We start from the raw sequence: 27,653 nt of genomic DNA, 5'->3' as shown, positions 1-27,653 counted from the left end.
AATCAACAGTTCATTTCAATGTCATTAACTATTTTACATCACTGAATGGAAGAATCATTGCTATCTTGCTGCAGACTAGTAATCCGTCCATCAGAGCTGAGAACCACGAAGCGCTAATTACGATGCGGCTTTGCTTCGTTATTACGGCTGCGCCAAAGCTCCGGCATGCACATCTCAACGTGCTCCCATCATGACATCATGTGGCCCCCGCCCCTTACACGCCCTCATTCACCCCATACACTTGGCCAATGGGAGGTTACTGAGACGCTGTAAACAGAGCAGATGTAGGACACTGAAAATGACCAAAAAAAAAAACAAAAACATTCTCTTGTGCATAAATATTCAGGGCTTTTTTTAAACGACTCTTTAAATAGATATGTATAAAGATTAATTAGTACTTTTAGTATGATATTTACTGACACAGTAAAAGCCTTTTCAGACGTGTTAATTTTCCTTTGAGGAGAAATGTCTTTCTCTTAATTGGCAAGTGGAAGTTTGCACGTAGCTTCTTCCAGGTGACAGGTGTTTTAAAGGATTGAGATTCTAGGATCAAGGTGATGTAGAAATGATTCAATTTGTTTTGCTTTTTTTCCCCCCTTAGACATCTTTGTGCTCTTTTTGCTGTAAATATGAAGTCATGGGTTATAATCTTGGATAACCCATGACTAGTGACTGAAACTGGAAAGTGCATTTTTCTCCAGGATGGCTTGATATCTTGCCAAAAATCAAGGTTTCCTGAACCTAAACAAAACACAGGAAACCCTCCGTGTTTCAGAAATGCCATGGTGTTCTTCTCTTTGAAAGCTCCATTTTACTTTTTCTAGAGCTGACGTGTCTTCTTCGCCAATTAGCTTCAGTTTTATCTCATCGGTCCAAAGAATGTCCTCCGGAAGCTGTTGTGGAGTATCAACAGGCAATTTAGTGATTTTATCTTGTGTGCTTTTCAAACAGTTCTGGAGCTCAGATGGGTCTTCTTCCACAGAGGCTGTTGATTCAAAGTGTTTGTTCAGAAGCTTGACTTTGGAACTCAGCTTGAATGGTTTTTGATTGTTCCCTTGGATCATTTTCTACCATCCACACTATATCCTTCTGATCAACCTGAAGTCGCTTTTCCTCTTGAGTGCACATGATGGGAAGGTATCTGCAGTAAACACTGAGCTTGGAATATGATGACGATGAAATGGTTGCCATTGTCCATTGGAGTATAGATAATGCCATAATATTTTAGCATCTGTCTGCGAAATATTCACCAAATCACATATGGTTTGCTCTGCTAAAATCAAAGGCATGCAGATTTGCATGGACAAATCTGCATGCCGGATTATTTAAATGAGGCATTGTTTTAACGAGCTGCAAGTTCCAACTATAGAATATTACAGGTGTTCAAATGACATCTGCAGAAAATGTGCCCAATAGAGGGCAGCATTGCAACATATTTTATCCACTGGATGGAAAACACTGATTTTGAATCAAATATTAAATTGGAAACGGCAACTAAAATGCTACGTTTGGCTGGGAACTTTGATTCCCTAGCAAATCATAAGACAGAATAAAATGTCAGTTTTGGCTCCTAGAGTTTTCTGTGTTTTGCAGGTTCACATCAAGACGTCTGGGTGTCCCAGTCCTGTTGGGGATGCAGAGGGTGTGTGATTGAGTCAGACTTGCTGCCCCGTCAAAGAGAACACTCAAACAGAGCACTAGCTACACTTATAGAGTCACAAATGTAAGTAATGTCTCTGTAAGTCTTTTTTTTTTCTGGAACAATAACAGTTGCTTCGTGCACATGGATTCATTTTGTATGTTTTCATTTCCAATTTGTCTAAACAAACATAAAAAAACAGCAAAATTGGTGTAGTTGTTTGACAAAATCTTATTCTTATTATTAAGGGTTTTCGTAGTTGACCTTCATTAAAATCCTAAAATCCAGAGCTGCAAAACCAAATTAAGGTTTGGCGATAAATGCTGGGCATGTTGATATATCTGTGTACTCACATGTAGAATGTATGGACGCTGATTTAAGAGCCATATGTTTAGTGGTAACATCGGGAAAACTGATTGTCCAAAGTTCTGTTGAAACAAAGAAGGGGTGCCCGTTTACTTCTGTGCAAGCACTCTAATGTGGGCAGGTTCTGTCTTTCTGGATGTTCAGTTTTTGTGTGGAGCTTTATGGTGTCGAGCCTGACAGAGATCACGCACTTTTGACTGCGACTTCGCTAAAGGTCAGCGGCTAATCAGGGAGAAAGAAAAGACAACAGGTGCTCATTGGGGAGAGGCCACTTTTAGCAGCCGCACGGCTTCAGTGAACAAAATTCATCAGAGGTGGTTATCTGTGAACTTAGTGCGCTTTCACTGCAGCACCAACAGAACACGTTTTGATCAATTCCCACTTTCTGGACTGTTGGTCTGTGCTTTTTTTTTTTTTTTAACTAAAAGCCACGTAAACACAATGCGCTGTTATTTAAATCGTGCCAGTGACTCAACATTTACAAGTTACTGTATTTCATCCACACCCTCAAACATTTAAAGCAACAGCAGAATGAAACAGCAGCACAGTGCCTGAGTTGCTCTGCTTTCTTGCTTCCCGAGTGACTCATGCTGGTTCATCTGCGAGTCTGTTTGTTCCCCTGCCTGCACACAAACAAGAACAGAATGATGTGCTGTGTTTGCTCGCTCTCTCAATAACTGTGCATTTTCCAACATGATTATTGGTGTTCCTTCAGTGAAGATTTGTAAAAAAAAAAAAAAAAAAAAAACAACAAAAAAACCCCAACTGAATATATTCAGATTTTTTTGCAGTGGCATGATGTGACATAGGAGTTACTGTAAAACCATCCGATGTGACAGATAGACCCATTTCTCAAGCCATTCTTCAAAAATGGTAAGGGCATGTTCAGTTTTATAATTTACATAGAACTATTTTGTGTTTTTATTTAAGAACAAATTGAGACAAATTTCCACAAAGCTCCTTCATGGAGCTGCGGTCTCCAGCTGAGCTCCTGCCTCACAGAGCCTCCCTGCCCCATGCCTTCCCCACACGGTTCCAACAGACTAGCGAAAGCAGCAATTAATCTGGTGGGACTATGAATTACTTACTCCAAGTACTCCAACACTCCAAAGAGACAGAGGCCCAATTTACAGTCATTGAATTGCAATGTCAATTATTTTTAAGTCATGTTTGATATATACAGCATTTTTATAACAACTGAAGGCAACATAGTTACTTGATAGCGCTATAAAATGCAACCATGTACCTGGAAAATACATAATATCACCCTGAAGACTCTAAACAAGTTTTATTTATCTTGATTGTCTGCAAAAATGGCTACTTAGTTTGTTGCAGAGCTCTGTTCTTGATAGATAGGACAACCAGTACAAATTAGAGTAATGGACTTCTGGTTGTTTTGTTTGATGGTATAGAACCTCTGAAACGCACTATATATTTTCTCCACCAGCCAGTCTTTGTACAGATTAGATTGCCTTGTAATCCGTAATCTGTAACTCAAAAGTATTGAGGTAACTCAATACTTTTGAGTTACTTCGCATTTCCTTTTGCATTCCTGAGCAACAAGTTTTGCATGGGAATTTAAATCTTTTGAGTTCCTTTGCAATCTGTTTTGCGTTTTTGCGCAATGATGTACAAAATGTTTGTGAGATGTCTGAAGTTTTATATATATTTTTCATTAGGATACAAAAGTACCACACAAAATGCAAAAGCACAACAGGAGCTTTCCATCCCTCCTCTAAGACATAAACAGAAGCTTTCTGTAAGAAGGAAAGAAAGAAACAAAAATATATCCAAGCTATTTGGACAATTTTTTAAAGAATGTATAGATACCTATGAGGCTCTTTTAAGGTATGTATGTGCAATCTTAAATTGGAATTTACTGTCACTGTGACTGTACATACAATAGACCAGGAAGAATTTGCACATTAACTGCAAGGGAATGTAAAAAGAAAAAAAAAAAATTCCCACATGTCCCCTAGGGGGCTCTGTAGGCTCCTTGCGAGTCTTCGTATTCGGAATCGATAAAAGCCGCCGTTTTTTTTTTTTTTTTTTTTTTTTTTTGTGTGTTGATTTTAAATAAAACGAAAACCAAGTGGCGGGGGCGAACCCTCTCGCTCTGTTCGCTGTGTGCTGCTCTCTGTTGGAGGCGGTGCGAGTTTAAACAGGGCGTATCCTCTCGGAACCCCATAGAGCAGGAAACATGTTGGTGTGGGTAAGCGTTCCCTCCTTTGGTTGAGTTTGTCCAGAGTTTGATTCCGAGAAGACAGCCAACCGTCGCATGCCCACCAGCCTAACGGCCAGCCTCGGTCTTTTAATGGCTAATCCTGACACAAGTAAGTCTACACGCTTTTCCGGTTTCGTGTGTGGATGAAACTCGGTCTAATGCTGGCGCGGACAGTGATACTTTCTATGCATTTCCCTTAAACGTTTCTAAAACACTTTTGTTGTGCTATCGTGTCTTTATGTTGACGTTACAACATATTTTGCTAGAAAAACCGGCGTGTAGTAAAGTTGCTCGAGTGTCGGTTTCACTTGCACAATGAGGAGCACGCAACTCATTGTGTTGACTGAAAACGTATAGACATTGTTCAGTTATCCCTCAAAATAAAACACCTTTTAGATAAGTCAGTGTAACATTTTCTGCTGTTAATATAGCATTTAAATAATAACATTACTTCTAACTCTTACTGTAACGTCGGAGGATTTGCACTCCACTGGTGTAGTAGTTATTTCCCTCCCATTATACACTGATAGGATACTTTTTTGGAAACACAGCAAAATTATTGACTCCAAACTAACTATTTTTGTAGCTTGGAGCTGTTTGGTTGACAGCAAATCTGTTCACGCTCAGTTTTTGGCAGTTGTATAGTCATTCATGCATTCAGCAAATATGCCAAACAATAACAACATTAAGATTTCCATTTGAAGCCCTGCTGCTTTTTGTTATCCAGTAGGATTGTAACCGAATATCTCTGTTCTGCAGTATGCTTTCCGGAGTTCATTTCCCCACCCCTTTAAACACTTCATTGTCCAAGACAGGCCAGTAAAACTTGTGTGTATAATTAAAGATGCGTAAACCTCCTTAAATAGACTTATTTCTTTTATTGCAGAGGCCTAATTGGACCAAGAACATTTAAGAAAAATCATTTTTAAAACTTTTATTGAGTTGGACTAGAAATTCCAAATGAACTAACTACATTTTTAACCCCATAGCAATTCAATTTAAACATAATATTTGTATTTTTATTCATACTTAACATTTTAAGACTGGTAATCACAAACTTTAAACTAATAATCCATCACTTCCTTGGGCCTAGACGCTAAACTTCATAGAGGATTGCAAGCATCGTAATGAGGGATGAGGAACAGCACTGTTGGGGAAATGTGAATACAGCAGTATTTATAAAACATGTCACAATTGCATGATTTCTCAATATGGTTCATTACTCACAAATGCACATTTTGTTTGTGGGAGAACCATAGCCAACAGGCAGAGGATGACTGGTTCAGACAGTTTCATAGAAGAACTACCTGTAAGACTTAAAACCAGGGATTATCCCTAAAATGTTTTAAACCCCTCTAACAAGATGCAAAAAATCCCCCGTGTGTTGTTGTGGGCGATGACGATGCCATATGTGTTTTTTTTTTAATCATTTCAAGCTTTGTTGCAGTAACTACGACTTTTGCAATTTCCTGAGTGTTGGGACACAGGAAACCACAGTAGGATGGAGTCTTTTATCCCCTTCCACTGGTGACCTTGATGTGTGTATGGTTACGGTCAAACCAGTTTTGCTTTTTTGTTGTTGTTTTTTTCTTTGTTTTTGTTTTTTCCACCCAACAGGAATTAATCTTTATTCTACACTCAGTTTATGCATATCTTATATTTTATAGAGACTTTCATCGAGCTCCACCTCATTTAATGATGATGATTTGAATCTGAGGTAACACTTTATTTGACGAGGTGTGCATAAGACTGACATAACACTGTCATAAACATGAAATAACACCTGTCATGAACATAAAGGAGTCTTTATCAATGTTGTCATGAAGTGTCATTCGGTAAATAATGACACTTTTAATCCACAGTTGCTTTAAAAGTTGCCTTAAAAGTCCAACTTTGCATTAAAGTGTCATTATTTCCAAAATAAATGACACTTTGCACAAAGTGTCATTAAAGTTGCTTTTAAAGCAACTTTTCATTAAAAGTGTTATTTACCGAATGACACTTCATGACAACATTCATAAAGACTCCTTCATTTTCACGACAGGTCATGCTATGTCATGTTTATGACAGTGTTATGCACGCCCTGTCAAATAAAGAGTTACCGAATCGGATTTGTATAAACTGCATTATCTGGGGTAAAATAATGGGAAAAAAAGCCTCTTTTAAGGTAACCGTAAGACTACCAGAGGGAGTGTTATGACTGGAGATTTATGGAGAATGTAAAACAATATTCTTACCAAACTGACAATCTACATCACGCCATAGATCACAGTGGTGGCAGCAACGTGCTGTGGGGATCCTTCAGCCGGGACACGGAAGCTGGTTGGAGTTGATGGGAAGATGAATGGAGCTAAACGGAGAGAAACACTTAGAGGCTGAAAAGACTTGAAGCATCTCACCAATGTGGCTATGGTGCATGTCATGCATTAGACTGGCCCAGTCAAAGTTCAGAGCTAAATCCGATTTGGAGTAGGTGAATGATGCCACAGAATGATGCCACCAATGCTATTCTCACTATGGGGATGGTGTGTTTGGGGTACAGTGTCAGCTTTCCACCGCATAAAGTGTGTTTAAACATTTTAAAACAATAATTTTTCCTTTAACTTCACAATTAGACACTACTCTGTTTCAGCCCATCACATAAAAATCCTAATGAAACATTCCAAGGTTTGAGGCTGCAACATCTGAAACAGTTTAAGGGATGTAATTACATTTAGAAGGATCTGTAAATGGCTGTAAAGTGGGAGTGATGGATTTTTAACTTGACGCTGAACAGTTTACTCTCTTCTACTGAAGGAGTACTAAACGCAGCAGCATTGCTGAATGAGGCACAGAGGTTAATGTCTGAGTCTCCCTTTTACTATATAATCTCAGGTTGCTTGGTAAATATTTTACAAAAGAAATGTGATATTCTCTGGCCACAGCCGTTATCAAATATGCAGCCTGCAGGATTGAGACATTTTTTTTTCTTCTGTCAAAAGTATTTCTACTGACATCAGCTTGAAAGAACTTCAGCTTGAAAAAAGGATTTCCAATATTTGCTGGATTTATACTTGGCTTGTTTCAACTTGCTGACGTGTAGAAAAAGGTATATATATATTTTTGGTAATTTTTCGCAGCAAACCCCCTTTTTGCGTATTTCTGGAGAGATTGACTACAGTATTTTCTTCCATCATTAAAAGAGTGAAGTTGTTGGACTGAGTTGAACAGTGTTGTGTATTTAATAAGCAACAAGGGAAATAAAATGTTATCAGTATTTCCTTGATCCGACATTATAAAAGGAATATTAGTTTACTCTGATCACTGGCTGACTTTTTTAATATTAGTCATTAACAGCTGGTGAAAGAAGATTCTGTTTTGTTTTTGTTTTTTTCATTTCATAAATTTTAAATTATGAAACCTGATGATGAATGCAGAGTTAAATGTGATGAGACCACCTTCTTATTAGTCTTTTAAGGAGCCCCGTTGAAGGAGAATATTTGACTTGTGTGACTGGACATTACATTCTGGAAAGCAGAAAAATGAGTCAAATTAATCAGTGTAACTGGAAAGTCACAGAGTTGGACTTTCTTTAATTTACAATGTTAGTACGTAACTGTAGGTTAATATTCTGTGACTCGCCACCCGTCAGCTCAATGTGTCTTTATCTTTTTTTTTTTGGCAGTCTCACAGGGTCTAGGTTTATTTTGGCTCGGCTCCAAGTCCTGTGTAAATACCCCTCTCATCTAGTGTCCCCTGGTCTGTTGTCGTGGTTGTATTGCTCCAACTGATCTGTGATTGTTGGACACTTTAAGGGGTCGTGCCTGAACACAGGCTGCGTACTGCGAGCTACTCACTTCTTCACAAAAGCACATGGAGACATTTGGTCACAAGACGGTCAGTGAGCAGACAATGTTCAATGTGTTCAGTCTGATGCAGCAGGAGGCTGGGACAATGGAAGAGGCCACATGAGTGGGCAGTGGGACAGTATAACATCTAAACGTTGTGCTCTGGCACGTCTCAAATTAAATGCAGAGTCAGGATCTTGGAGTTATTGATTGATATTGGTCTGAATTGTGAGTGCCAACCAATTCTTCTGTTCTTTTTTTTTTTTTTCCCTGACTTTTACTATTGCCATCCATTCACTGATGTGGACAGGAAAGCAGACAACAGCTCCCTTGTGTTTTTTTGCTGGTTTTGCTGACGTGACTCGTATGCATTTGGAGCCACAGCGGTGTTCACCGCTGCCTGATTGTAGATTAGACTACATTGTGGTTATTGAACATAGGAGCCATGTTCAGTAACCACAGGCCATGATTGTAATTAAGGGTGCTCCGATTGATTGACGCCGTTTTACTTAATCAGCCGATACTTGTGGAACTGATCTTATCCTACAATCTTGTCTACCTCTTCAAAGGTCTGAATATCGGCAACTGTCTCCCTTTGCGAGAGGATTGGCTGACAGACCCGGTGACTACGCAATGTAGAGCATTGCCTAATGAACAGTTAAATTAAGTTTGTATTTTTTCACAGGCATTATTCACTGTTTTTCAATAAAATTGGCACATTCAAGGGTAGACGGGGAGAAGCTTCAGTATTAAAAGTTTTTTACTCTATCATATACAGTTAAATCAAATGTTTAGTTTATTGTCTTAAGGAAAGCCAAATGTCAGAATAATGAGAATAATCCTTCATCTGTAAACTTTAGGAGTTTGTATACACTAAGATTGCTATGCCTTCTTAGTGCTGCTGCCTTGCATGACATCATGGATACGTCCAAATATATCAAGGCAATATATCAAAAAGATGCTGAAGTAACAGAACGTCAGCTAGAACGTTGAAGGTTTGGCACAAGTAGGTCTTCCAAATGTACAATGGCCCTAATCGTCCAGCCAAATTAGTTTCAAGATGGCCTCTAGACTAAGGTGGCCATCATGAAGCTCTGATCTCAACCCTGTAGAAAATTTGTGACGGGAAGCTTTATCCTTACAGATTAAAAATCTTTTCTACATGTACTAAGACAATGTATGTAAACTTGTGAATTTACCGAAAGTAAGAAAATAAATAAATCCTTCCCTAAATCTGGTACTCAGAAAATAGAAATAGTTTTGGTAATTCTAACTGACCTAAATAACAAATTTTAGACTGATGTCTGACGGGGGTGGAGGGGATAGCTCGTCTTTTTATATAGTGTGTTTAACATGTGGTTACAACTGTATAGACTTCCTGCTTCATGTAAACTGGTTTTGAGATCATAGGTCTGGTCTTTCAACTCTCAGTAGTTAAAGGTTTGGAGAGTTGAAGGATAAAAAAAAAAAAAAATGTTCTCCTCCCCGAATCTTGTGGGTAAAATCTCTACCAGGTCTGTTGTATTAATGTATTTTTTGCTGCTTGCTTTGTCTTGTAATTCAGTTTTAAAATCCCAATTCCCACACCCCTCCTCCTCTTCTTTTGTCACAGCGAACACCACAACTAATGGTGGAGATGGTGAAGGAAGTGGCTCAGACTATTTAGCTTTTGCCTTAGTGCTGGCTTTCTTCGTCGTGGGCCTTTCCGGGGTGGTGGTCTGCCACGTTCTAAAGAAGAGGGGCTACCGGCTCACCACCTCCCAGGAAGACGACGAATATGATGATGTGTTTGATGAAGCCGTGGAGGCTGAGCAACAAGGTAAGAGACACATTTATATTTACGTGATTTATGTACACAGCCCGTTTCGCTACGTAAACCAAACGGAAAGAAAGAATATTTTAGAACTTAAAAACACTGATATGCTTATGCTTTCTAAAAGCATGTCGGTGTCCTGTAGGTTTTTAGATGTATCCCTGCTTCAACACACATTAGTCAAATAATCCGGTAACTAGCAGGTCTCTGGAGAACTCGACTGCACTGAGGTAACTCAGCCATTTGAGGCGTGTTGGACCAGGGACGCATCTAAAAGTTTCAGGATACTAGTCTTTTATTTGAGGATGCCTGGCTATCTCTTATTGAAGACAGATCGGCTGACTTCCATCACTGATCAATGCATCTCCAGTTTTATTCTTAGTGATTTTAATATGTTCTGTGTTGCGGTGCATAGTGAAATAATTTAAACAGTCACTGTGGTTCAGACACAATCACTTTTGATTAGGTCAGAGAAAGCCATGCCCACTGTCTTATCTAAGAAAAATTTAGTAGTTTTTTTTATTTTTATAAAACAGCCTTGGTGTGAAAGTAATACTTTCTCTAAATGAAATCAGGGTTACTTCAGGCACTTTGACTCATTCCTTATTGTCTGAGCTAACTTGCGATTTGAATCACTGATGTTTGAATAGATCTTAGCCTACTGAATTTCTGAAATTTCTGTCGCTTTTGACATGAGTGGAGTTACTGATGTTTTGTTGTTGCTCTGACTGTATAGGCAGAGTAAAGAAAGTGGTGAACAAACAGGGCATCATACATGTAGTGGCACGAGGTCAGGGTCCTTTTTTCTCTTTCACTTTCTGTTTTTCTGTAATGCTTAATTGGCTTTGATGGCTTCTTTGTTAAACGTAGTTTATATGAATAATTACCAAAGAGATTTTTAGGATATTCAGGAGCAGTTGCCTCTGTGGGCTAAGTTAACATCCTACGATTTGTATTCACCAAACTTAAAATATAGTCATAATTCTTTAGATGGTGACTTTTTGCTTCATTGATTTATTTATTTTTTTTTTGCAACATAAATTACCTTATTATCCCTCGTCAAATTGCTGCATTGTGCTTTGTTACCGCAACAGGTTGTGTTGCATTCCCTACGACGCCTTTACAGTGGAAACCAGTTTGGCATTTACGTTATTGGTAACCCGACACATTGCCTAACAATAATGGTTGAGAATCAAGTCTGTAGGCGGCTGCTGGAGGTTTAAAGCTACTCATAGAAAAAAACCTTTACAATCCTCATAAGCTGATGAGGCAAAAACATTGTTGATTTGTATTGAACTACGGGGCAGATGAACAGCAAAGCTGAAAAGGATAAGGATGCTGATGAGCCTTGATGCTTCGTGCTGTGGTAGCGCAGCAGCTGACACCAATCTTATCCAGAAATTTGAATAACACCAGCAACACCCAGTATCTGTCAGAGTAAATATAGTAAGCAACACACTACTTTCTGCGAGAGTCTAAAATTTCCTTGATTACTGACAACCTCTTCTGTCTGCATACCAGTAGGGATGGGACTCACACCATGCCATTTTGAGCTTTATTTAAACAATGGCAGAAAGACGGACCATCGTAAGACCAAACAGAACAGGCCTGTAAGGTAATGACAGAAGAGATGCACCAATTTTTGTAGCCAATTAGATGCATTTTCTTCAACTTAAGTTCAGCCAAAATCAATTGGCCAAAAATCCTTTTAAATGTGAAGTGTGAGCGTTGGTGTTGACAGGTGTGGATGTTTAACCCCTTAACTGACAACCCTTGGATGCGAATCAGTGGGCCCATGAGGACACTGGCATCCTCATGACAGAGACTGAATGTGCAGGCGTTGTATAGTGTGAAGCAAAAAAGAAAAACCAAATTGATTGACAAAGTGGACCAAGCCAAGGTTCAGAAGCAAAAACCCAGTTAATTGTGCAATGTTGGGTAAGTGAGAACACCTCAGAGCTTAGTAGCAAGTGGGTTTTAGTATAACCAGGAGCTTTAACGCCAGTTTTACGGTTAGAGCCTTAAAGACCTTGAGCCAGACACCTGGCCACTCCCACTATGAACAGACAAGCTGCATGTCCTCACATGAAAACTGGACAAGAAAGTCAAAGTGGCAGGGAGAACTGAAACGTGACATGTTACTCTGAGTCTGCCAGACCTCTTCCTGTCGGAGTACTCCAAAGTGATGGAGAGTCAAGAACTTGCATGATGATTGCTCACAGGACAATCACTTCAATCTGATTCGATTTCAAGTTGCAGGTCTTACAAGCTGAGGTTTCTACAAGAAACCCATTGATAAGATCCCAGAATAATAGAAAACATGTTGCAGATATTTGTTTTATTTAATTTTTCTTCAGATGTCCTCCACTTGTAGACTATTTTCCGTCTAGCTAAAAGGATAATTTCTGATTCTTTTGAGATGCATTTAAAATCACTTATGCGGCTAAAGTCTTAAGGTCTTGGACTGATCTGTGGATCTCACTGTGGTGTTGGTTCTTACCAACAGTCAAGAACCTACCAAACTACAGATATGAGGTTTAAACAGGGCAACCTTCCTTTAAAATTGCCAAGTAATTATGTTATAAGTATGTTTGATAGGAAACACCACTGTGGGATTTAAATTTTAGGTTGGAATAAATCTGTGTGTGTCTTAATTTCTTCTTCTTCAAAAGTTCAAATTTATGTTTTGCAAAAAAATCTGATATAATAGATGTAATTTATCTATTATAAATACGAGTTGCCTCTTATTCATAATAGATCCCCCCCCGCCCCCAGCATTAGTAAAATTGGTATGAAATCTCAACATGTCTAAATATGATGGAAAAGGTTTTATAAGTTTTTTTTCAGTGATTTCTTTAACCACAATAAGACATTAAACTTCTTTAACTTCAAGAAATAAAGATTGACGATAATTGTATTACACTGGTGACGTAGTTTACTCATAGGTGCCTCTTATTTGCTGTTTTTCATTATTTTGTCTTGTGCGTTATTTTTTTATTTCTTACTCCTATTGTCTGGCCATTATGCCAAAACTTGTTGATCAATAAGCACATTATTGCTAACAGTGACAGAAATGGTTAATTTTCTATTATTACTTCTGATACAGTACTAGAACAGTCATATATATTCAATGTTTTTTTGTTTTGTTTTTTACAAAACATACTATTAAACAGTGTTAAGAAAATATATTTAAAATAAGCTAGTTTTAAAATTTAACATGACTTGATTGAAATAGCCTAAATATAGTTTTACAATTTACAACTTATTCTGGCCTATTGATATTTATTTTACCTGTAGTTACAGCAGATTGTTTGCCAAGATCTCTGATCTGCCCTTTGTCTGTCTGGGAAACAATCAGTAGGAAGTTCTAGCTTTTCACACTGATCTGTGAAAGTCATAAACCAGCAGGAGTTCGGAGAAGCTCTCCTTAGACAATGGGAGCAAATAGCTTTAGAGAGAGGGTCAGAGACAGGTCCTGGTTGGATGAGCAAAGATACGCCTTATTTGAATAAATTAAAGAAAAGGAAATAAAACTTTCCACACAGAGTAGCAAATCAGATTTTACGCTTGCAATTCTCCAAAGACGTCTTTGCTGTCTGTTTGTCATTTCCATCTTTTGTCTTTTTCCTTTTCTCAGGTAAATTCATGTGTTTTTTGTGCTCTGTGGTTTCTGATGCTTTGTGATGTGCTTTTCTGGTGATAGTCTGCATCTGTCTTGAATAAAGGCTGATTATTGTGACGCTGTCATCTCTGTGTGATCTCAGTTCTTGCGCACAATATTTTCTGAATCCGGGCATAGAGAGGATATTACGAGTCAAAAGGTTTTTAAAGTTTTAGAATAATTTTTCCTCTCTTAATAGCAGTAGGATGCATTTTAATCAGGGTTATTCCTTTTAACCTTCTTCTTTACACAGTGGATATTAGCGTAGCTGCTATGTTTTTTTTGTCGTTTGTTTTTTCTTTCCCTCTTTTTGCACTGCATCTGCACACAAATTGTAATATACCAATTCATGTTGAAGTTATAAGTAGTCAGTGCGGAGTGTGTTTTACTTTTTTGGGGTTTTTTTAGCCCTAGTTTCAAAACTAGTCATAGGTTTGCATGCATGAGGTTTACTTTTCCACTTTCCAGTCATGTGGTGGAGACAAGCAGGGTCAGCAATGAAGCAACCAGGGTGCTGGATGCTTTGGCCTTTTGTCAGCTACTCTCAAGCTTCAATTACATTTGTGAAACTGACTTTAGAGGTTCCCTGTGTAGATCATAATGAGATTTTATATCGAATGTGAAGCCTGGAGGTGGGGAATTAGTTGCATGCAATTCTCTGTCATGAACTGCTATTGAAGGGATGTTTTAGTTGTGTGAGCACTCAGTCTTTCTCCTCTGTTGGAGGTGTAAAAAAAAAAGAAAAAAAAAAAGGTGTCTGTTCCTTTAAGGTACAGAACCAGGAAGACTGTCTTCAATTGCATTACTCATACGCCGACTCTCCCGTGGGAGTGTTCAGTGAGGTAGAAGGAGGGCACAAAAAAAAAACTCTACCAAACGGTGTTAAATTACAGCTTTCTAGCTCGTGCGTAAATCTTTTCCATGGTATCTGCCTTGATTTAAAAAGAAATGCAATCTGATGTACATCAGTAAACAAAAATAAGTCTTTACTTCCCCCTTCACTTCTAGTAAAGGAAAAGGAATTAAAATCTACATAGCTGGGTACATCTGGTCTTCATCACAGATGTGAGACAAGTAGTAGGAAGGAGTCAGTTTTGACACAACTCTGAGATCCTGTGCCGGTTCTTCTCACTGACACGTTTTCCTCTTGTGAACCTGTTGAGGGCATTTCCGTACAATGAACCTCTGGATCATGTTGGCTGGACATAAAAATGTGTAAATGGTGTCTGTTCTGCTGTAGTTCCAGTGGGTTTCTCTCTGCGTATACCTGTGATCTTTGTTGGAAAGCTCCACCTTCTTTATGACATGTTGAAACAGAAGTGTAGCTTTTGTCTTCAGCTGATCCTGTCCCACAGTTTTGCTGCCATTCTTTCTGTTCCACCACACGCTTCCTCTGAAAACGCATCTTTTGCGAACAATGCAGATTCCTGGCAAGGATTATGAAATACCTAGGAAATTGGTGATTCTCCGGAAAATCAGAGGAAGTATTCAAGAAAGGAATCCAGGAAATACAAGTCAAGGAGAACTAATATTTAAGGGCTGCCTCATCTGATCACTGACTCAATGTAGAAAATACACAAAGTTTGTCATCTAGCTGATAGCATGATAACATTTATAGACACCATCGATATTTTTATTGCTCTAAGACCATGTCTCCTGCTTATATGTCCTTCCATAAAGTTATACAATATGTTTTATCCTTGAGGGAGCAATAAATTGAGGTGCAACCACTGCAATTTTAAGAGTGGGACTAGGCATGGACTGTTGTATGTTCACAATAGCGTTGGGTTATCAAAGTGTTTGCTCAAATATTAAAAAATATATATATCCAACTGTCTTTTTCTAACCAGAAAATTGATAAAACAATATAATATTGACTATTATGGTTATTTATTGCCGTTTCCTTTTTTCAAACAGAAAACATAGCATAGCATAAATGGGGTGGGGTGTAGGGGCGAGGAGGAATAAAGTTTGTGTGACTCTATCTTGGTCCAGCCAGTGAAAACTCTGATCTCTGCAACACTTCCTCTGGCAGCCATTAACCATCCCATTCCTAATTCTTGTCAAAACAGACTGAACTAGTAATGAGCAAGAAAGCCTGCTGGTTGTAGCTGTGGCTTCATGACCTCTTTTTCAGACGGCTTCTTATATTTAATGTAAATATGCAGAAAAATAGAGCATCTTAAAAGAAAATTTAAGAGAGTGGCACAAAATATTTGCTATGTATTATTTTTTTTCTTCCGCATTCAGAGCTCGACTTCCTTCTGTTCATTCTGCATGTCCACTTTCCGTAAAGACGTCCTTTTTCCTGTTGAGGATTTCCTTGGCATTGTCAGTGCTTGCCTTGTATTTTGAGAAGAGCCAGTCTGACAGATGTCTCTGTATTTTACCCCACAACATATTTGGACAGGTGCATTTTGGAATGGAGGAAATTGTCATTAGATTATGAAGGTTATAGCTTAATATTCTGTCAAAACATTCTGTATTAGCCATGCACTGCTTTAACCTTGAGGACAAAACTGAAACGACAAAAGAGCATAGCTGTTTTTCCTCCTCTAGTAACTGTTGACAATTACAGTTACTAGATTTTAAATACTATTTTGGTCTCTGCATTGTAACACAATTATGACATGCTAAGTGGGCTAAATTCACTTAGGCTACATTATTGGATAGCTAATAATAGCTACTAATCGCACTGCCTTAATCTTTTCTTTCCCATCATGATTTATTGTATGTTTGTAATTTTATGCATTTTAGTTTGCTTTCTGGGAAATGAAGGAAAAGCACAGGTATCTTCAGCCACCTCACTTTCAATGTGCAGCAACAAGTGGAAAAGAGGAAGCGAGCATCATTCTATGCTCCAAGCAGCTGGGAAAACCGCTAGGGCCTTTTCTGGCACTTTACTTGGAACTATAGCAACAACATGATGGCAAATAGGCAGTTTTAAAACTGTAAAAATAAAAATAAGAAGTGAAACCTTAGTATACACCATAATACTAGAAACTGAGATGATGATATTGGTGAAAGCAGAGCTGATCAGACAAATTTCAGGAAGTAATGTTGGTTTATAATGTTGACATATTCACTTACTCTCTCTCTCTTCTCTCCACTTTTGGCTGAAATATTTTTGTGACTTTTTATTACATATTAGCTGTTTTTATTTCATGTCTTTTTTTTTTTTAATCAAATACTCAAATCTGTAATTTTCTCTCTACATGTTCTGTTAGAGCCGTATGAGACTATGAATGAAAACCAGGACACAGTTGGACATATTATCCAATGCATCATGAAAAATGAAGGTATGTGTCCCACTGACTTCTTCCTCTTCTTGATACTAAACAAAATGTGAAAAATGTCACCTTTACTGGGCGTTTGCTTTACAGACATGCAGCTATGGGTTCCTTCAACCTGTCAGTAGACAGCCTAACTGATCCTATTTTCATTTTTTCATACCAGGGACAACTGCATTGGAACAGCTTTGATATAGCAGATTTGAGTGATCTCCTGGTTTTTCAGTAACACAAGTACTTATGCTTTTCTTCATCCTTTTGTATTGAAATCCAATGCCACTTAGAGGTAGTTCTGGAAAACAGGAAGTCGGGGATTACAAATTCAGTTCCCTGAAACTCAGAAGAATGCGAGAACTTGACTTCTGACAAAGTTGTCTGATTTATCAGTACAAGCACGCAGCGGTCAAATAATAAGGGAAAAAATGTTTTAATGTCGTCAGTGGGGAAGATTAATTTAAGACGCACTTTACCCAGAGTATTTATAGGGCAGAGCAAATTTATTACATTTTCAAAACACAAAAAATATAAAAGATGGATAAATGCCTGTGACAAGCTTCATGAGTAGCTGTTTGTAACAGTGATTGATGATAAAACTATCATATGTTTGTCTGTATAAAGATTTTTGTCATCCTATGCATAGAATCCTGCTTTGTGGTTAAATTGGAGAATAATTCATCAGGCTGAGTCCAAAACGATAAATGTGTGCTGGCTACAAATGGGTACCGTTTCTTTGTAAATCAGTATTCATACACAGCCTGACATACGTTTCAAAACTGAAGTTCTTATTTTTAGACCAAAAGACAATTACAAAGTCGCCCTTCTCTTACCTGTATAAACAATTCCAGGATTAAAGTATTAATGTCCCGACACGATCTTGAGAAACTCATCCATGCATGTTTCTTTAGTTGATTGCTGCAACAGTCTCCTCACAGGTCTGCCTAAAACCCAGAACACTGCTGTTTGTGTTCTCACTGACAGCAGGAAGATGGAGCACATCGCCCTAAAGTCCTCACACACTGGGCCCCTTATGTAGTTTTGCTTAGCATCAAAATACATTCAAAACCTGTTGTTATATCAAGCTTCCAGATCGCTCGCATCTTCTGGTTCAAGTTCTACTCTGCATTCTTTGGTAAATAACATCATAAACTGTTGTCTGGTTTTCAGCCCGTTACCGGTTTAAAAATGTTTTAATGTTTAAAAATATTTTTGTTTTCCTTTTAATCACGTGAAACACTTTGAATGGCCCCTGCTGCTGAAAATGTGCTATATAATAAAATTCCCTGAACTCTGAACTTTTCTTTGTCTCGGTGACTAATGTAACGTATGACAAAGAAAGGCGTTATTGTCTCCTTTTTAAGTAGTCCCGAGTTTTACGTTGGCTTTAGCGGTTTCACAAAATGACTCATCAGGTCCACGAGTGTCGGACTCCTGTGACAGTGACTCATTTGTCTCATTGTCCACATATGGGGAATTGGGGTTCCTGTAGATAGCTGTTCACTCTTTGACACATTAGCATATGAATACATGGACTATTTCAAGAAACTTCACACACTGAGTTGTGTTTTTCTTTTTTTATTTTATTAAAGGAACTGAATGCTATTTATATCCGCAACACATTTTTGAAAAGGAGCAACCCAGAACCAAGTGTTCTGTGGTATCCAAATCAAAGGGAAATGCTGCCCTCTACAGGCGATTCCCTCACACACACACTGAGCTCTCAACTCAATTCGGATAAGATTTTTCAGCTCTTAGTTCATCATCTTCAGTTACATTCTTTTGTTGCGTCTGTAGTTGGTTCAAGCAGCAGGCTTCAACATTGAACCCCTTGCTTTAGTGCAAATATGTGAGTGAGCCATCATGGCAATCAGTGGCCTCTGAAGTTTATAAAACGGATGTTCCACCTACTCCAGGTCAGTTGCTCCTCTGCCTTTTTCTCTACAACACAGTGATTCATTAGTGTGAGGCATCAATTTTGGAAGTTTCTTACAGTTTGATTATGTATAGGAGAATTTCTTTTTTGTTTTCTTTTTGTCAGACATAAGTGTTTCAGGCCATGAAGCGGGGTTTAATGTCAGACAAAATCAAATTATTTTAATTATTTATGTATTAGCAAAACAACCTCACTCTATATAAAAAGTAATTTCTCCCTATACCTAATATCTCACTGCCATTAAACATTTGAGAAAACTGGAAGTGAGTAGTTGACAGCGTGTTTAACGTCGCGTCTAAACTGGATTCAAGTGTGGGCTTTGACTAGGCCACTCTGAAACCTGTTAAAACGTTAGTGTTTTGGGGGCCATTCAGAGTGTGCTTGAAATCTGATGACGGGACATTTCCCTTCGTTCTCTGGTAGAAAGTAGAAATCATGATTCCATCAGTTGCGAAACATTGTCCAGAACAGACCATCACCCTACCACCATGTTTGACTGTAGGATGTTCCTTTGCTGTTCATTTTATCCCAGATGATTTTCTTTTCTTACCTTGATAAGTTATACTTTATATATAACAGAATTGTAATTGAAGCACATGGACTATTTTTAAGTGCTTTCCCAACTAGTTTTACCTTTTTTCTATTTTGTTTCATTGATTCAATTCACAAATAAAAATCCTTTTTCTGTTTCTTTTAAGCCCCCCACCCCCAAGTGACCTTAAATTGTACTTTTATGCTGCTACAGCTACCCCTCCCACCACCGACTAACCAAACAAAACACCCTGTGGTAGTTTTATGACAGGAGGATGGTTCACAGAGAAGACGAAGGCCAGCACTTTGAGTCAGACGTCACTACAGATTTTCATAAACTCTTACCAAGTCGTATCTTATTTTCCCATTCTCTTTTTAAGCTTTTGGTTCAAAGAGGATGTTGCATGCTTATGATAAACGTGGTGTACACATCAAGGTGTGGCAGGTTGAAATGTGTGCCTATAGGGCCGAGATGTGTAAATCTAAATCAGAGTTGTCAGCTCTACCAGCAAGAACTTGGTTTTTGGTCTGAATTGTGTGAAATTGAAATGTTATGTCCCCCGAGCTGATTTTTCTGCTTTCCACAGATGTCATACAGCAGTTATTGCATGACTGCCATTTTCTATTTCAATACATTTACTTTTTGAAGAAGCCATTGAAGATACTGTACCAGTCTCTGCATCGGACTCTGCTGCTGCATGTGTTTCCATCTGTTGTCATACGACTGTCTGTGTTCCTCCTCAGCAAACTCTGACGCTCTGAACGCCATGGTTCATCAAACCAGCATTGATTCAGATATGTAAGTACATCATGTTTACACAAATCCGTCATTTTTTATTAATTTTTTTAAACCCTAAAGGCTGAGGTTTCCTAAAGGCCCTCCTCCACCAGGTGGCAGTACATGCCTCCTTTTTAAAAGCTTTCCAAGTCAAACATCACATTTATGAGCAGCACAGGAATTCTCAAAGTAGTCAGGCCACATTTATTTTCTTGATTCTTTTCCAGATTGGCAGAGTTTGATAGAGGCCAAGCAGCCTGAGAATATTCCCAAAATGCCGTAGTGTCCCACAGCAGTGCATTGTGGGATTATTAAACCATGCATGCAGCTGTTCTGGCTGGGTTTCTAGCCAGAATGCATTGTGGGGCTGGGAATTTAAATAGATTAAAAGGAGAACAAAATTAACATTTTAAAGGACCATAAACATCTGCAGCATCCATTACTTTAGACACAGTGAAGTAATGAAATATTGATTTAATTGGGAGTGTTTGCATGATTATTTTTAGTGTATTATACTTTTTTTTTTTACTAAGAAATCACAGTTCAGTGTTTAGCTACATGGATTTGTGGCTGCAAATTTGTATTCGGATTTTGCTTCCTTCAGATTATTAAAAATGAAAAGTATCCAATGTTCATGGTCTGATCTAGACCTTTATTGGGGTCATTTTGACATCGCCATTCTAAATAAAAAGCTTTCTGCTTGTTAGTACAAGTTGATCCATAATTAGAAGAAGAGGAGCCGATGGGAAGAAATGACTCGGATCAAACATTTTTATTTTTTTGGTCGTCTTTTTGATATCTGTAAATGTTAAAAAGAGAAGAAGGGAAATGAGAAAATGGACACACTGGAAGAAGATATGGCAGTAGAAGCTGTAAATCGAATTAGTGGGGTATATTTCCCCTCGCCTCATCGGTCCTCTGCTTTTATCTTCCTTTCATATTGTTGTAGAGGAAACCTGTTTTGGAGGAGAAAGGCTTTCTTTGATTGGGTGAATAAATGGCGGGAGTCCTAAGGTCCTACTCATTCATCACACTGCTTTCATGCGTTTTGCCTTCTTCAGTTCTCCCTCCAGATATCTTGATTCACATATTTCCAGTCCTTGTTCTCCCGTTCACTTTGCTTCCTACTGTCCAAATTGCTCTCCGTAGTGGCCCCTTCCTTCTCTGGCTGCTACAATCCATATCTTTCTGTTTCTCTCTGCCAGGTCGGGCAGCCGTCCAATGGATCACTTAGAGATGGTGGATAGGGGAGAAGAGGGGTTTTGGTTGGGGTTGATTTATAGGATACACAGGCGTAGGGTGACGGACAGAAACACAGAGACTTGGACCGAGAGGAAAAGAGGGATGGAGGGGAAACCACGAGCAGGAGAGCGACTGTAGTGTGGCCAGGCTGTGCTATCTTCCTTCCCACATTTGCTTCTTAACTTTCCTTCACCAGCTGCCTGCATCCGTCAGCTTTCACCTCATCATATCCTCTTTTTTTCCCCCTCTCCTGTGGAGGTGTACATCCTAACTATACACCTGCACAAAAAATATTTCCATGCACAAAAATTCAGTTTTTGTACAGAATTGTAGGCAGACCTATAGAATGCAGGTATGTCCCTCAGTAAACTAAAATTCTTTTAGTTTGAAGAAAAGTTTTCTTTAAACAGATATCCATAAAGCCTGCCAACTATATGGATTCCAAAGCATCCTTACTAATCTAGTGTTTCTTGGGCTTTTCTTCCAGATGTAGCTTGTTGCGCCGTGATAACAACGTGTTGTGATATTTATTGGGAATTTGACTATTGCTGCTTTTATAGAAAGAAAATCAAACCCATCCTTGTAGCTTTTGTAGTCATTATCATGTGACGTTTATTATTCAGATGAATCTGAATGAAGACAATGGTGAACCTTACCGGGCGTGTGTTGCCTTTCTAAATTTACAAGAGCTCATTGATGACTCCTTCACACAGGCGCCTATAGCAAGATCTATTTACTTTAGATTACTTTAAGCATTTAACAAGATTTCAACTTCTGAGCTGTATACAGGTTTTCCTTTTGTCAATAAAATGTCACATTGTAGTAAAGCTAGTAGACAAAATCTAATAGTTTGTTCTGGTTTTTGAGACTGTTTTTCTTAAAAAAATAAAAATTAGAAAAGAAGCTTTGAGTTTGTTTAATTTATTCCAAAATGTTGTTTTCTCCACATATAAATAGAATTAATCGGCCAGAAAATTCTTAATTTTTACGACTGAAAGTGGAGACATGTGAACGTGGCAAAGGGAGATTAAAAGAAGCAGTCTTTATTTCTTCTTAAAAGAAAAAAGTGTTATCAAACTTAATTTTAAATTGCTTGATTTGTGGAGGACTGTAGCTCTGTAGGTTTGAAGTTCTCAAGTTTTTAGGGAGACCTATTCTCAGTTTAATTAGTGTGTGTGTGTGTGTGTGTGTGTGTGTGTGTGTGTGTGTGTGTGTGTGTGCGTGTGTGTGCACGTGTGCGTGTATAAACTGAGGGCATACTTTTGACTTCTAAAAAGTTGTATTATGTAACTGGGTATTTGCATACAACAATCTGTCCCTCGTTTATTAGCTAATAAACCTAATTCAACACATCAACTAAATCCTGCTAAGCATGCTGACATCCTTTTTCTCCAGTGTTTTTTTTTTTTTTTTTCTTTCAGTGAAAGAGAAGTGGGCTCAAAATGATTGAGTCTCCGCATTAGTAACAAACCATCTCCGCATTGCTTATTTTCATCAGGCTGCTGCTGCTGTGTTTCTTCCACAGTAGTGTGCAAACAATACAAACCGCTGCTCTCCAGGGTCATAAAAGACAACAACATGTGGGAGAACAAAAAGATGAGAAGCATGGCCTTAATTAGCTCCTCTTGCTGGAATCCAGAGATAAATTTTAAATTGAAAAGAAAAAAATTGGAAGAGGGGACGAAAAAAAAAAACTACAAAAAACTGTATCATGACTATGTGTCATGATACAGTTTTCGCCGCTACAAAGAGAAACCTGACAATTTTTTATTTCTTTTTCCTGCCTTAGAGAAAATCAATGAGGGCTGGTTCTCAGGGAGCTTGTCAGTAATTGCTTAGAGGTATGAAATATTAATGTGTCATTCAGCGGTGATGGGTTTTAATAGAGGAAGCGCCGCTCTACTGAATAAGCTTTAATTTTCTCTGTAAGACTGATTGAAAGCAAGTTGTTGGTTAGTTTGGGAAATTTCTCAAAGCTGCCTGTGTCAGTGTTTTCCTTTCATTAAGCGTTTGCAGTATCCATAATGAAAACTAAGCTTTTAAAATTGATCTCTTTTAATAATTATTGTTCCGGGGCAGGGGCTGAACTAAAGTGTCACCACTGAAGGGTTTGAAATGCAGTGCTGGTCGACGTGTCAAATATATTTGCTTTATTGTGCGTTGGTCCACGTAAGATGTCTAAAAATGACAGTATCCTGACTATTCAAGTATGAATTACCATAGCAACCACTGCATCTTTCTCCTGGCGCTCTTGAATGCATCACTCATCCCCCCCCAGCCTACGCTAAATTTCCAGAGTGTGCCGGTTGTTTACCAGGTGAGGAAACCTTTAGAAATGTAAACGGCTCACGGAGAGTTTTTAGTGTCGGATGTTTGACTAATAGACAGGAAAGCGGCACTGAATCAAAGAGTGGCGATGAGGAAGAGGCGTTTAAACAAATGGGACTTTTACTGCAACATAAATCACGAACTGTGATGAATCCCCGAAATACCAGGATGTTAGTTTAGTTTGAAGTATGTGCATTTCCTTTATAAATCTTTACTGTCTGTTTTTTTTTTTTTTTCAGTGCATCGTCCCCACCACTCACCCCCGTCTTGCCGGTGTCGCCTCCAGGAGAAGGCAAGCCCTCATTCAACCATCAACACACCGTCAGCAGCTTGAACGCCGATGAGAACAAATGGCCGCTGACGAAGAGGCCCTCTCTACGAAAGTCAGTCAGGCGGCGTCCTAGTGAAGTCACAGTCCTCTCTGTGGGCAGGTGGGTAAACTCCTTAACCCTTATATGTAGAAATGGGGTCCAACCAACCCCACACACGTAAACCTCATTTGCCATAGTCCTCTACGTTTGCCTCGGTCCTCGCACACAAAAGGGTTAACTCGTAAAAGAATTTGTTTACTGATGGATTTTCGTAAAGCATAAAACTACCCATTTGCCTTTAACTAAAATCAGACTGTTACACATTTCGGTTAATATTAATACATGTACAAAAAGTGCATTTTAGCTATATGTTTTTTTCTGTAGTCTACAGTTGAAGATAAATGATGGGTTTTCAAAAGTTTTACTTATAAAAATTGAACATAACTGAAGTTTTGGTGCATCTCTCGACCCTGATGTGGTCAGAAACACGTCACATACGTTTTAATAATACGCATGTAGATTTGGATTTTAAACCATCTTTTTTTTTTTTTTTTTTCAATCATTTTGACAGAAGTGTAAAGTTACATATTGGCTTTGTAAGAACTGATGATTGAAGCGTCAAGTTTAGGTTTCTTTCTCTAATAGATGGTAGTAGATGTGGCTGCAGAGTCTTTCATGCGTAGTGTTGATTTGACGCTCACTTTCTGTGGATTCTTGGTAGCATCGCATTACTAACATGTTACAAAATCAACAGGAAGGTCCGTTCTGTGTCGTTTTGACCCTTTGAATCGAATCATTTTAGTTCTTAAACTTCAAGAGACTGCACTCTTTGATAGCCTTTAGCGAGAAGTGAGTGCTGAAGCTGGGTTCTAATGACCTTCTCATTTAGGCCACCAACGGTAAATCTAGGCAAACGTTAACGTTCTTTTCTTCTTCAGGTTTCGTGTGACAAAGTCTGATAAATCAGGAAAGGATCGAACCTCTGAATGCAGCTACCAGTCTGTGGCAGCAGACGCCTTCCGCAACAGCAAAGTCATGACGTCGTCCCTTAAGGTCGGTTCCTTTGGAAACTTTAATCGTCTCTGTTGTGCATCTCTTCTTCTAATATCGTGTGTAAAAGGCAGAGCTCTCTACAATCAATTTCAGTTCAAAGTCTTTAAATCTTAAAAAAATATATAAATAAATATAACTCATTAAATAGAGGGAATAAACTTGAGGTTGTAAATGTTATAAATCTATCAATGGGGGGGAGGAAAAACCTGCTGTTGAATACTTTTTAGCAAAATAACTGATGCTGGCCTCTAACGAATCGCACGTTTTTCTGGAAAGAAAACGTATTCGTAAGTCGATCAGGGTGTTTTAATTGGTACTCCATGACTTCCTGTTAACCTGTTCTTCAAAATGGGAAAGGCAAGAGATCATACCAACTGTTAAACTTGACCTCAACCACATTCAGAACAATAATTGAAAAGTTTAAATGGTTCTGACAAGCGAGGCGTGATATGGATCCATGTTTATCTGCTCTTCACACACCATAGGGAGGAAGGTAAAAATCTTGGGATTACAGTGTCTCTATGACAACAATATTGAGGTTTTTGTACACAAAATCTGGTTTTTGTGAGGAAAAAGAACTGGTGGTAAATTTATTAAGAGAAGATGCCAGGATAAGTCTGGAGCATAGAGCTGTTCTGGAGAGTTTTCTGATGGTTTAATTAGGATTATTTATCTGTGATAGAAGGCCTTGTGGAGTAACCCCCAGAAATTTAGCTTTTATGTTGCAAAGTAAACACATCAGGGGTAGAAATGTTTATCTCTACCCACAGTAAACGATGCCGTGTGAGATGTATAAAATATGCATGTATTTTGCATTTATTTCTATGCAGAGTGGCTAGTTTTGACTATGCCATTTTGAAGACTGGCGTTGTGCTACCTGATGTAAACAATGAGCTGTGGGGTCAGTACACTCTGATCAACCAATAATTTTGTGAGAACAATTAAAGGCTGGATTTTTCTACATGTTTCAGTTTGAGGATGTGCTGCTGCAGTAAATTTAGGGGAGTTTTTTCCTCCCCCTCTTTATGTTTGAGTAAACGTGGAGCCTTTGTCCAGGTGTGACGTAGTTCAGATATGTAAAAACGGCTGTGCTGTTGAGCAGGACCTTAGTGTTTGTTTCCGTCCTTTAGTCTAATCTGGATGCTGAGAGCTTCTAATCTGAGAGGCACCATCTGAGGATTTAGAACAACCTGATTTAGATCCATCAAACTGAATCAACACCTTAACCAAATTTGTTTTAGTGGCGGGGGTGGGGGGACGTTGTGCTCACTAACATCCGTGTTTGCTCAGTTCCTTACCGTAAGCCCTGCTGTTAACTTTCAGCTTTGTCATGTTGATGCTGTAGGAGAAAAGGAAAAATTCCCAGGATGAGGAATGAAACCTGCATAGTGACAGAAAAATAAAAACAATAATAATAATAATCTTTTATTTATTTATTTATTTTCATTTTCCTGACAGGAAATATCTGAATACTCAGAGGAATGATAGAAGTTCAGGTAACTTGTCTTGTTTTTTAATTTTTTATTTTTTTGTTGTATATTTTCAGTATGTTAATATGCAACAACTTTCCCTCCTAGTTTTCCACATGGAGAGCAGGACCAACATCTCGGCACTTTAGATTTCCTTTTTCTTCAGACTTCGGAGGGACGAACAGATCCAGGAGGGGTCTCGTCCTGTTGTTGCTCCACCGGTAGTAGAATCTGCTGCCGAGAACCTGCTGGACAGAAGAGAAAGAACATTTGCGTGTTTTTTTTTTGTTTTTTTGTTTCCTTCCTGCAGTAAAGTTCCAGCAGTGCCTGGCTCAGAGGTGGAACAGCAGCCTGCTGCTCGAGCTGAGTTTGAACCAGGGCTTTCAGTAACTATGGCAACACACCAAAGTGCTCCATGACGGATGTATGTATATATGTTTTTATATGTAGAATAATAAAATATAGCATTGGTGTGTGTTGTATCAATTTAAATTATAAAAGACACCTAAAAGCAGGCAGAGACAGAACTGGTGTTCTAAAACAGGAAGCTGGAGCGAACCAATGCAGCACCCGGAGTCGGCACCACCGGGGATATGTCATCTCCTATAAAACCGTTACATGAACTCAAAGTGCTTTTTACCATCTCTCATCAAGTTTCTATTTTTTTTATTTTATTTTTATTTAATTATGTTTTTTTTTTGTGTGTGTGTGTGTTCTGTCTTGCCTCAATAAATAACTCCAAGTCAAACTAGAGAAAAATTGCACTTCCTACAAAAGTGTGTGTGGATTCTACTGTATCAAATGGACATAGGAATAACAGAGTTTGCCATTCTAAGGTAAAAACCGAGCGCATACAGCGTTCATGTTTTGTTTAGTTTTTTCATCCGGACGGCTTCCCCCCCTGCAATGGCACGGCGCCCACCCTAGGGGGCGCGCCCCACAGTTTGGGAACCTCTGGCCTAAGGTAACATACTCCACGCAGTGTGGAAAAAAACCCATAAATGTGATGACCAGAAACGGTCTGCACTATTCTTTCAAAGCAAAACAGACTGCTGTTGAATGTAGAGGGTAAGAAAAATGATTTTTTGCTCCAGTGCAGAGTAGCACGTGTTGAAATTAACTAAAGCTGATAGATTATGGGTTGTGGAGCACTACCATGTTTCATAACATTAAATTGTTCAATCTAGTGTG

General features: G+C 38.6%; 1 protein-coding gene and 1 long non-coding RNA gene across 2 annotated transcripts; one reads left to right on the top strand and one right to left on the bottom strand.

The window, feature by feature from the left end:
- Window positions 1-2,556: 2,556 nt before the first annotated feature.
- Window positions 2,557-5,072, bottom strand: LOC103480499 (uncharacterized). Its single transcript, XR_536097.2, has 2 exons — window positions 4,694-5,072; window positions 2,557-2,628 (listed from the first exon to the last, which is right to left on the bottom strand). It is a non-coding gene; the product is annotated as an uncharacterized LOC103480499 (long non-coding RNA).
- Window positions 4,080-26,933, top strand: rell1 (RELT like 1). Its single transcript, XM_008435461.2, has 8 exons — window positions 4,080-4,338; window positions 9,669-9,875; window positions 16,758-16,829; window positions 20,026-20,080; window positions 23,869-24,060; window positions 24,879-24,993; window positions 26,452-26,489; window positions 26,571-26,933. The coding sequence occupies exons 1-7, from the start codon at window positions 4,284-4,286 to the stop codon at window positions 26,476-26,478; spliced, it is 723 nt and encodes a 240-aa protein (XP_008433683.1). The 5' UTR covers window positions 4,080-4,283; the 3' UTR covers window positions 26,479-26,489; window positions 26,571-26,933.
- Window positions 26,934-27,653: the final 720 nt, after the last annotated feature.

Source organism: Poecilia reticulata, linkage group LG18 (assembly GCF_000633615.1).
Source record: "Poecilia reticulata strain Guanapo linkage group LG18, Guppy_female_1.0+MT, whole genome shotgun sequence".
Taxonomy (NCBI): domain Eukaryota; kingdom Metazoa; phylum Chordata; class Actinopteri; order Cyprinodontiformes; family Poeciliidae; genus Poecilia; species Poecilia reticulata.
Note: the sequence above shows the minus strand (reverse complement) of the source record. Positions and strands in the feature narration are given on the sequence as shown.